The sequence below is a fragment of the Tachypleus tridentatus genome, unplaced genomic scaffold (genome assembly GCF_004210375.1).
Source record: "Tachypleus tridentatus isolate NWPU-2018 unplaced genomic scaffold, ASM421037v1 Hic_cluster_1, whole genome shotgun sequence".
Classification (NCBI taxonomy): domain Eukaryota; kingdom Metazoa; phylum Arthropoda; class Merostomata; order Xiphosura; family Limulidae; genus Tachypleus; species Tachypleus tridentatus.
In genome coordinates, this window is record NW_027467777.1 from 25,200,474 (window position 1) to 25,213,057 (window position 12,584).

The following is a 12,584-nucleotide window of genomic DNA, read 5'->3' on the forward strand; positions in this document are numbered from 1 at the left end:
CAGGGTACAAGTTACAATTTGGAATTATAAAATGTACCCTAGGTTTTGGAGTTGAATGTGGAAGTAGGACCCACATTGCAGTGGGGATACACTATCTATCAGTCTTAACCTCTATTTGCCAGTCTCACATTAGAAATAACAAGTAGCAATAGAATTAGAAATAGAAATTAGGAGAGCAAGATGTGGGTGCTCAAGCCTACAATGTCACAGATCTATATCACCCTTCACTGCCTGCAGACAGATGTGGAAAGGTGACTGATAACCAGAGATAATACAGTCAGTCAACAGCATCTACTGCCACAAGGGCTTTTTCTGTCTTTGAACCAAAAAATGACTTTCTATTGATACACTTTTATAATGCACTCACATCTCAAAATTCAGTTGATGCTCATTTGCATTAAGAAACATCAAATTGGTAAATGATGGTAACTTGCCTCTCTGGATTCTTGAATAACATCCCTGACAGACATGGTCATAACTTCTTCAACCTGAAATTAAAGTGCATCATAGATCCTGGATAAACTAAACATTATCAATTAATGTTTCAAATATTATAACTACACTAAAATGAGTGATGATATTAAAGCCAATTTATATTCATAATATAAAGCAGGAGCATATTACGTTTTCTTGAAAATATATATTTAAAAGAAAACTACCTTTCAGTCCAATAAGCATACATTCAAGAATGCTAAGTAAAAGCCACATTAATGGTATCAGATCTTTAATATAAATTATCCAGGATCTAAAGCAAACTTCAGTATATACTGCAACTGCCTTTAAAATGACAGATACAAGCCATTAAAGTCCTCATACACAATTTAACCCTTTGGATGCTATAATCGGATCTACCACATGGCATCACAAAAACTTTTCCTAATACTGCAACAATCAGGATACTCACAAGTCATTGAATTTCTTATCTTAGTATTGTGTGTGCATATTACTGAGCAAAAGTACAACTAGCTGATTTTGAAATGTAAAAAGTACTAAAAAAAAGATCAAATTCATTTGTTAGTGGATAAATTACACTTTTCCCTTTACTAATATTATGCAGACATGATAATTTAATATAATTTTAAGCTCATATTATACAGGTCCCTTCACCTAATATTAAAAATTACTTTCAAATTACCTTATAAAAGTCAACAACTCAAGAAAACTTATCTGGGCAGTATTAAAAATGTTTTTACATCATTATACAATTCTGATAATTCAATTATATTATGGAAATTTCAGCACTGGACAATAATGAGAACTAAAGTTACCCTATCTAGTATAATAATATTCTTAACACACCTATGAATTTCTATTATTTATATGCAGTTATAATATGAGCTTAAATATAAATACCCAAACAAAACAGATTTCTTATTAAAAAAATATTTTACTTATCTAAATTTTCTCATTCAACAATATTTTTAATTGTGTTACATGTGTCTCACACTTCACACATAAATCCATAGTATCCATAGTATATAAATCCCCCTTAGTACTCTATCCCTATTAAATAATCTATAACACAGTATTTCAAAGAAATGGGTGTCATAAGAATCATCTATATTTAACAATATTTCACTTATTCGCATTGTATCATATTTCTCAATTACTACCAGCACTCTAAGTTCATCTATTTTATTTCTTATACTTCTAGCATTAGAACAGTAACAAGTATGCCTATTCTTAGAACATAAAAACGTATAACTCAAAGATGATAAAATTTGCTAATGAGTGATTAGTTTGGTGATTCAGGCTGCATTATAATCACATATATAAATAAAGTTCTGACACCATCCTACCTGAAACAACCACTTTTCCACTTGACCTTTAGCCTCAGCTGTTGATATTGGTATACTAAACTGTACTCGCTCATTTTCGCTACTAAACATAGCATGGATGTCTAAATGGCTGTCAAACTCTAACCGCTATTCCCTCAAAACATTTCTTCAAATGAGGCTGCACACGAAGGGGGTCTTTGGTTTCAGACAAAATTTCCAAAATTTCATCATTAGAAAGAAAGAAAAACCTGCACAAACGAAAAAAGCTTTTGTTCATGTCATAACATTAACATTAAAAAAATAATAATAACTAATAACTTGGATATTTTTGGAAGATACACCATTAAAAAGGTCTGCCATTTGAAAGAATTTGGTTACTAAGCTTTTAATTCTATATAACTTATTTGTAGCATGAATAGTAAAATCTTGTTATAAAATTTATTATGTCAATCTGGTTCAAATGATTATAAAAAACTTCAAAACATATCAACACAACTGCAAGTCAAAATCAAGTGGGTGGAACATTATTAACATTATTTTCATGTATAAGTACTTGATGAGCCAATCTTTATTTTACAAGACTCAAATATGAAAGTGAGTTAAACACTTTGTATCAAACATTAATACATATAACACCATTATGTACAAATATACAATTATGTACATTTTCAGTATCACATGTGTAAGATGGCAATATAATAATCATACCTAAACAGACAAATATCATACCTTGGGAAAAAGAGACGTTTTTTTTCTAAGTATGTGTTCAGTCCTTTGTTGATTCTATCCAAGAGGCCAGTGGTTTCCTGCAGTCTCTGAAGTAAATCACCCGAACCAGTAGCTTGTAAAACCTATACACACACAGTAACTTCAAAACACAATGTCTGTGAATAAGGGCAGATTACATTTAAGTCATTTAAACTTTAATTTGTTCAAATCTAAATAGATGATACAGATATAAAGCCATGTATAATTCATATTATAGAATTGTGCTGGATATTGCACCTATTAAAACCTCAGCAAAAGTAATGGTTTTAACATATTTAAACATACAATAAGGAAAATAAAGGTTTACATACCATACTGAATAGAACAATCTTTTCATAGCACAAATCCCAATATATATAGTTTAACAGGTTGACAGTAAGTTGTTACTGAAAGTATTACCTTATTCAAAAGATGCTTCAATAATGCAGACAATGTTATAATTCATTAACGAGGATGATCACTAATCCTGTATACAGAGGAAGGTCAAAGTGAACAACCATTTTACAGAGTTAACTCACACTGTAATTAAGCTACTTTGCTATTAATATAGGTCCATAAACTCAGGATTAAAAATTTATTTTTAATTATATTAAAATATAAGTCCGAATTTATTAAATTCAAAGGAAATATTTCCTTAACTTCCCATTCTTCATCTTTATACATCACATAACACTGTTTAGGTATAAGGTATCTTTAAAAAATCCAAATAATTCTGACATTTGTTATTATTATTAATGTAATATTATTTATAAAAAGAAGATTTTAATCATCTTGTTCTCATGACTGATTTCAAGTTATTCTTCATGAATTTCATAATTTGCTATCGTGCAGCCCACTTTAACCAAGTAAGGAAAAAATTTTAATGCTGATACAACTTAGTTAGAAAGCCAGTTAAATTACAATAGTTTTAGGACATATTTCTGTGTCATGTGTCAAATTCTGTATTCTAAATTTCATACTCAAAATATATAAAAAGTAAAATACTAATAACACCTTTACAAATGAAGTAGGGCTAACTTTCATTCAGACTCAGAGAAAAAAGGTACAATAACCACATATAAATATCTTAAATGTCTTGTTTTTGAAAGTGTATTTTTAATGGTTATTAAAAAATAACATGTATAAATTGTGAACTTGTTAGTTAAGGTGAGAAAACTTAAATGAAAGAGAATAAATAATGAAAATGAATACATGATAACAAGCAAATCTGGCAGGCACAGCATGTTGTAATGTGATCGAAAACACCTTAAGTATGAAAAAAGGTGTGACCAGAAAAAGAAGAGAGTATGTGACATAAAAGAATGAAATCAAAATTGGTGGCCAAACTGGAAGCTAAACTTTGAGCACTGATAATAAATTTACTGTAAATATACTTTCAATAGTTAGATAAGCTGTATATTTTGTTTACCCACCATCATGCCCCAAGCTGAACACAGAATGCAGCCAGGCTAACTAATAAATTACTATTTGCCATATAATTCTTATCAATGCTCTAAGTATAGCTACCAAACTTATTTTGTTTTCCTTCCATTAAGTTACACTCTCAATCCTTTTCTTTGGCCACACACTTTTTTCATATGTGAAATGTTTTTGATTAGATATCATAACTTTTTGTCAATACACCCAAAAAACCACAAGAGATTTATGACCACAGCCACATTATTTTGAATAAGCCTTTACTTTATAGAATCAACCAGATTCTTTAAAATGTATTGTGGTTGTTTTTCCTTTCTAAAACAGTATTAATAGCTAGCTTCCTTTATAGTAACACCATGGAATTTAGATTAACAGTTTCTTGTCATCACTCACAGCTATATCAAGCATCATTATTTGAGAAAAACATGTAGATTTGATAGGTTTTGATACAATATGATAATACTCTATAACCCAAGTACTTTTGAAAGGTAGACATTTCTTTTTCAGAAGCAAACTGGGAATGTTTCAGGTTATAGAGTTCTATCATCCTGTAACAAGAACCATTATTTATGCTAACCACCTAAGATAATGTGACACGATGTTAATTGTTTTTTAATTATGATAATTTCATAACCCTTAGTAAATTGTACTAAAAATTGCCAGTGAATAATAAATAATAATTGTACACCCATTTGAAAACTTGAGCTAGAAACTGCTATTCTAATATGCTTGACCTAACTAATACTTATGTATCTGCACGCCCTTTCACATTACAGTTTTACTTCTTTAAGTCAGCCATTTTTAATCCGAATCACAATAAATCTAAAAACGATGAAGTAAAAATGTCAGGCCTAGTTCATATGACCTTTTTTGTATAGACATACACAAAAATTTATTAAATTTGAATGATTTTTGTTTAATAATATGCACACATGGCTTATATTTATACCAAATGGAACTCCTAATTTTAGGTTGAAAAGATCTATCAATGTACCAAATTTTTAAAAAATCCATACAATTTCTTATGTTTTTCTATGAAATAAAGTTTCTATAGTTTTTGGTATAAAAAAAAAAGAAACTCAATCAAAATTGGAAATATTATACTTCAGGTATTTCTTAATGAACTCCCTTGAAATCTGGTGTGTAAAATAATAAGAGTCCAGTACAACACATCAACTGCAAATATGGAACATTGTGGATTACAAAAGGTAGAAAATTACTGAACTGTCTCTTCTGCTAATAACACAGTGTATCTTTAAGTTGGTTATTCTGGCAGCACAACATACTAACACATATGCTGATAACTCAATACTTGTTTATACAGAGTTTCCTCTTGTGAAGATTCACTCTGACACTAATATAAGTGGCAGAAAGTACTAACTATATGTGAATAGAGAAGATTTCAATTGTATTTGTAACAAAATGCAGTTATTCTAGAAATAAAAAGGGTAATATAGATGTATTTATTTGTGATGATTACAAGGTTGATCAAATGGACAGAGCCTGTATACAATGTTACACTGTATAAAATAATAGGCAATATACAATTTCACTAAATAAACTTTTGATATTCGTTTAATACGTTTTAGAGGTTATGTAAATAAAATTTGAAAATTTTGCAACAAAAAATACTATATTAATTTTAACATGACAAATCACTTTGTACTCATACTAATCAGAATCTGATTCTGGCTCTGACTCCATAAATTTGTAGAAAAATCTTTAGTAGAAATACCTAATTAAAAAAATACCATTTCAATGCACAAACGACTTGTAGTGTTTACAAAAAGTTTGCCATATTTGTGAAAATACACTTACTACATTCAAAATTATAACATGTATAATATCCTTATTATATGTATTTGCAAGGTTAATCAAAATTAACAAGTCCATTAAGTGAAGATTAATACAGAGAAGGTAAAAATGAAACTAACACTATGATTCTGAATCACTGAATTCATTATTTCTCTCCATCCTCGATCCACAGTTTGGAAAATTCTACCTTCTTCTGGCATTTGTTGCATGATGTCTGCTGATGAGAATATGGGCTCTAGATAAAGCCACTGTGCCTGTACTTTCAACCATTCATCAATGGTTTCTTGAGTTCTCATCAGCTTGTTCTCCCACTCCTGAAGAAATATTAATAATAAGAGGATTAGAGACCAATATACACATGTTATTTAAACAAACATCTCAGTAAACATTCAGTAGGAAACATAATTTGATACTATTTATCTAGGTAACTAAATTCAGCATTCAAACGTTTTTTTCACCTGGAAATTGTATAAATTAAAACATGAAAAATATATGCTCTTATTTGAAAACAATTCTTATAACATAAGCAAATGCGTTTTGTAATTTTTAGATAAACCCAACCCAAAAAGTTGATAATAGGTACAGAGGCATCACTAAGTGTGTAAAAGATTCAGGGCTCAGGACCACAGGTGCAGGAATTTTTGGTATTTTGGCACTATATTGATCATGGTTTTCTTCTATGATTTTTTTATGACACCAACTTAGGATTTCAGATCACTGTCAAATAGAATTGGGGCATAGGCCTCATGTGACATTGCTTATTGAAACCTCTGTATAGAAAATATAAGAATAAATAAGCTTACACAACTTATGTATGGGAGATATGCAGAGGGTGTTAGTCTTTGACAGATGATTTAGTCTGCATGAGAGATAGTTGATAACAGCATTTCAGGCTTTCATAAATCATCTTCAATTCCATTGGTATCAAGACAGTGTATACGACACAATGATGCATACTTCAGTGAAAGGATAATTGTGTGGGCTTTAGTCACAGACTGTCGAGTACATAACTGTTATCAAGTGTTTGCTGGAGAATAAGAAATGTCAACAGAGATTCAGGTCTAGAAGTTGGAAGCCTTTGTAATTATATCCTTCACTAAAAGTTTTACTACCAAGTCTTTCTTTACAGCATTACATTAACAGATATACTTTCATACAATAAAGGTAGCCTAACACACATACTCCAGCAAGCTATCACTATGGTTTGCATTCTTGTGACATCATTAGAATGGAACTCTCACTGGGGATTCATTTTGTAATGAAATATATGATAACCATCTTGATACCAAAAGACCCAGAGATGGGTTTTGGGATTTAACTAAAATGTCATCAATCACTGGCTCTCTCATCCTGAAGATTTAGTCCTTCTAAGGGAGGCTGAAGTCTACAATCAACCATTCTTAAACAGGAGTTAACTTACTTAGGGATGTATATCAATAATGGTGGCTTTTTGCTCTTCAAGATGCCTGCAGCCAATCAGAGACTAGAATTACTGACACTTTCATATAAAGGATATTAGTTGTGCTAAACACCAGATGCTTTTAGTTGAAATTTGTCAAATGGAAATTTAAAATCAACTATGGCTTGCCACAAGGATCCCTACTAAGTCCTATCCTCTTCACAGCTGATCAGCTCAGTGCACTAGAAGGCTCCAGAATGACAATAGATACAAATATTAATGAAATAATTGTTCCAGGTGTCTCTCTTTCTTACACACACACTAATGAAAGTAATGAAGGGTTTGCAACAAACCAGGTAGCAAAACTTTCTGCTAGTTGACAGTAGATAAAGAAAATTTACATCAACCAGATAAAGGTGTTAGATGTTAGCTACCAGATCTCACAGATACATCTTTCTCTTTACACTGACATAAACAGATAAGAAGAGTTCCACATAGGAATTTGTCATTTTCAGGAAGTTCTAATCTACCACATATTGCTAATATCCACACCTGATCACCTGAGAGAGAAATCAGTGAAAAGTTTTTCTTTTATGAAACATGTTGCAACAAAGAAGGCTCATCAATCTGTTGTCAGCAATAGTTATGACCAAAATACAGTATGGAATCCACTTGTGCGCCTTAAATGCCAAATTCAGAAATTACAGATGGTGCAGATGAAGCTATGAGAGTAGTAAGAAAATCAGCCCAACCAACACTCTGTGACACCATACATTTCTGGCTTGCCTGGTTGACACAGCATTATTACGAGATAAAAGGATTATAGCTTGACCAATACTATTCAGAGCAACCACAACCTTATCTCACTCACTCACTATATCAGTAACAGACAGAGAGAGCAGAGACAGCAGTGAAACAGGAATAGAGTAACATTGGGTAATCTATTTCATTCAAGCAGAATAACCCCCCTTCATGGAACAGTGGTATGTCTGTGAACCAAGTTTCAATACCTGTGGTGGGCAGAGCACAGAATAGCCCCTGCTTTAGCATTGTGCTGAACTTCAAACAAAGAGTGCAGAATGTGAAACACAAAAGGATGAATTTGTTTGATTGACCAATAACAGTAATGATCAAGACAGGATCATACTCATGAGTGACTCTCTAAACCTCATCACATCACTGGAGACAGGTTTTGTCAAAATAACACAAGTAAAAGCTCATATAAAAATTAGCTATATTAAAATCCACAATTGCATATCACACAAAGAGAAAAATGGGCCACATAGCTAGTAAGGCACAGCCTATGAAGGACCTGTTAATGTTGGTATCAACAAAATTGCACATAGACTGAAGGAACAGGAAATGATGGAATATAAGAGAGAGTAGGATGGAACTGCAATAGTGGAGCAAACATGAAATTATATGATGAGAACAGATGCTACTTAAATCAAATTAAATTCAGCATTATAACTAGAATCTTGAGAAAACTGTTGGAGGAAAAGAAGTTGTTGTGTAACCAGTGCCAAACTCCATAAGCAAAAAATAGTGATAGAAGTAATATTAAAATCATCTTATTCTAATTGGATACCTGATGTTAAAAACATTAATTACAAAAAAAGGTGCTAGACAATACTTAATAACAATTGGATATAAAGTAAAAATGACTGCTTGCAGATTGTCTTTCTGTAGTCAGTGGTTTGGAATTAGGGGTTGCATGACTACACTGACAAACATAGTGCATGAAGCCTGTGCTTTGGCTGGTGTTAAAATCCTTTAATCTGTATATAAGCTAATAGGAATAAAAAATGGATTTGAGGTATGACAGCTGGCACTGTACAGGCAGCATATCCACTGACTTTCAAAATATAAGAGAAAGACATAATTGTTTGGTGGATTGTACATAATACAGCTCGATGTTCAATTTGTACAAGAATGAGCAAATATCTTTCATATGTATATAGATGCACAAACAATTTGAGTGTACTTAACCACTTAAATATTACATGTTTTGGGATATTTGGACAAGCTACTCAAGGATTATGTGCTAGTTGTCCCTAATTTCAAACTGGCAGACAAGAGGAAAGGCAGCTAGTAAACAGCAACTCTTGGGCTACTGTGGTTTGACTGAATAGTGGAATTTGATCATATATCCACAGTTCCAAACATGAAATGCAACTTCTTCCATGTGTAGTAATTGAATGAAAATGATGGACATACAGATGAATAGTCAAACATGCAAAACACTAGGCCATGCTTGGCCATGTTGCATGTAAACTTGGAAAACAATTATACCAAACTATAATCTTCAAAAACAACAATGAAACCAACTAATACTTTTTGTTAAACTGTTACAAATCAGAAACTAATATAAAAGTACGAAATACTTTATATGAATGCAAAGTCAATGTTTCAGATCTTTCTTGATTTAAAAAGTTCTAGGATAAATTAAAAATATTATCACAATGAAAACTCAAAACTTCTGACTATATGGTAAACATATTTGAAAAATTAAAGAAATGTAATAGTAAAAAATTTACCCAAACTTACAAAGACACAAATGTTTAACATAGGAATAAATATATTATATTCACACATTGAAAAAACAAATTCGGAAAAACGTTTAAAATAGTTTTTTTTAACAGAATAACACATGTTCTCCTTCAAAAATATATGTTAATCACATTTGTTACCTTAATTTCTTCTTCAAATGGCTTGATAAAAGGTGATCCTCTAATTGTCTGTGTTTTAACAATATGATCATCTAACAAAGTTTGAATTTCATCAACAGATGCTAAAATGTGGACTTCAGTGTCTCGATAGACAGCAGTGTTGAAATAAATGCTGTTCCACTCACCCATCATCTTCTTCACAGCTTTTTCTAAGGAATATTCCTTCCCATAAAACATATAATGACTGTATTAGTTACTGACTTTAATAACAGTAAAAACAGGTTGTATAGAAATATTTTTACTTAGAAATTCTTCTAAGCAGGGTTACAAATATAATCTTTACATTACAATTAAACTTTTCACTCTACTTTTTTGATAATCCCTATTCCCATTTTTAAGTTAACAATTTTTTACAAATCTTGTTTCTTAAGTTTTTTCTATCCCTTTATAGACAATAAATTTCAAGCTACATATGCGTATATTTAACTTAATGTTACACGTTTTTCAACAGTTTACTGTTGTACTGACCTTTTTTCCCCGCCTAACCACCATAACGAACTTATTCAAAATAAATAACAAATGTACAACAAAGAATAAACACATGTAATGGTACTCAACTCCAACAAACAAAATTCAAATTTGTTCTCAAATGACCCTCTTTAGGCAAAGATCGTATCAGATTTATTGACTGTTTTCCATCACTGTCAAAGTGCAATGCAACATAAGAAGATCAGTAACAAAGTAATCAAATAGCAAGGAATAATATTCATCTAAGATAATACAACACAATGTAAAGAGACTAAATAATATGCTTAACGTGTTAGGTCCACATGACACACGTTTTTCAGCTGCCTGCTGTGCACAAGTATTTGCTATAATAAAGTGACACAAATAATACATGCGAAATAGACAACAGAAACATACTTGGCATAACTTGGCAATTATTGACAAAACATTTACAAGCATTACCTTAACACTAGCTATTTAAAAAATAGCAATAGCTATAAGAAATAGTGTTATATTCTTAACACCAACAATTTAAAAATAGCAACAGCTGTATGAAATAATGTTATATGCAGTGTTAAGAAATATGCATGTGTGATTTCAACTAAGTATAAGAAACAGTATAAAGAATCACTATTGTCATCTGAGTTGGGAAATCTATTATGATAAGTGTCCACTGTTAAAAACTTCCTAAAACAAAGTTGCACAACTCCACATATAAACAGCAAACTCAAGTTATGATCAACATTTACCAGAGTAAACATAGGCGGCTTCCAATTGATGTACTAGAAAATGTCTGAGTTATAGTTTCAAATAATGCACATATGAGGAAAATGCCAGATTTTTTATAGCAAAAGATGAAGGACTTAGAAAATTCTGAAGCACAACAAAATTAAGGAGACTGAATTAAGTTTAAAAGTCCTAATTCAGTTTTTGCAAAATTTCTGTGTGATCCCACACCACAGTAGATGTCACTTGCAATAATTTTATAGTGCAGTCATAATAGGGGTTTGTAGCTTGAGCATTCAGTGAGCGATAGATCTTCAGCCTTACCTACTTACTTTTTATTAAATCCATATTTGTAGATTTTAGTTTTTAATTATCTTGTATGATGATTTGTTAATTCACAGTAATGGACAAATATATGCCTGTAATAAGACAGAACCTCCACTAAGCACGTATGACAACTTACCAATAAAAAATATACATTTAGAATGCTATTTTAAATAATGCTTTGTGTCTTTTAATATATTTATTTACTGAGTCAGGTGGCTCTATGTATATTTGCTCAAGGTTTCATGTATGTTTGTTTGCTTTTTGGAATTTTGTACAAAGCTACACAAGAGTTATCTGTGCTAGCTGTCCCTAATTTAGCAGTGTAAGACTAGTGAGAAGGCAGCTAGTCATCATCACCCACTGCCAACTCTTGGGCTACTCTTTTATTAACAAATAGTGTGATTGACTGTCACATTATAATGCCCCCATGGCTAAAAGGGTGAGCAAGTTTGGTGTGATGGAGATTCGAACCTGTGACCCTCAGATTACAAGTCGAATGCTTTAACCCAGTTGGCCATGTCGGGCCAGGTTTCATGTAAACACGCAGTTAATATAAGTAAAGTACAAAGGCATCTGTTCATAACAATATTATATCTATTTTATATTTATAACCATGTAAACCAACTTTCAATGGAAAATAATCAACTTTTGAATGGGTTACAGACATTCAAAGTGTTTTGGTGCAATATATCCATCTGATTTTGCTGTAGGCTTGTGAAACAGTAATATTAATAATTATAATGTGAACAAATGGACAAATTTTGAATTTGTAAAACACTTAATGTTTGAGTGGTCTAAGCTGATGAAATGGAAGGTTTTGAGTGTTATTTCAAGAATACATCTGCTTTTTAAGATAGTCTTTGCCCATATGCTTTATTAGAGTTTGATAAATTCCTGAGCAATCCCCATTATGAACTACTACCATGGTTCATGATAAAAAAACTCAATATGTTTTCTTAACTTTAAAGGTTTATGTATGTCTTCAATTCCCTCTGTATATTAAACCATGTAATATTTAATGTGGGTTTAAATTTATTGATAAAATAATATTTTTGTTTTTCAAAAGCATACCAAAATCGAAATATGTCTAAAAAATGACCTTTTAAAGTATTATATTTTCAATCATTCACTTACTAATATGTTTAATACAGGTAATGGGCAACTATTTGTATTTTTAAC

General features: G+C 31.2%; 1 protein-coding gene across 1 annotated transcript in view; it reads right to left on the reverse strand.

Annotated features, from left to right (window-relative positions):
• The window catches only part of LOC143241722 (dynein axonemal heavy chain 7-like), a 227,034-nt gene that overhangs the window by 190,441 nt on the left and 24,009 nt on the right, over positions 1-12,584 (reverse strand). The window contains 6 exon segments of the mRNA XM_076484949.1: positions 431-488; positions 1,800-1,923; positions 1,925-2,026; positions 2,508-2,629; positions 5,897-6,091; positions 9,867-10,067. Coding sequence (XP_076341064.1) covers positions 431-488; positions 1,800-1,923; positions 1,925-2,026; positions 2,508-2,629; positions 5,897-6,091; positions 9,867-10,067 — 802 coding nt within the window.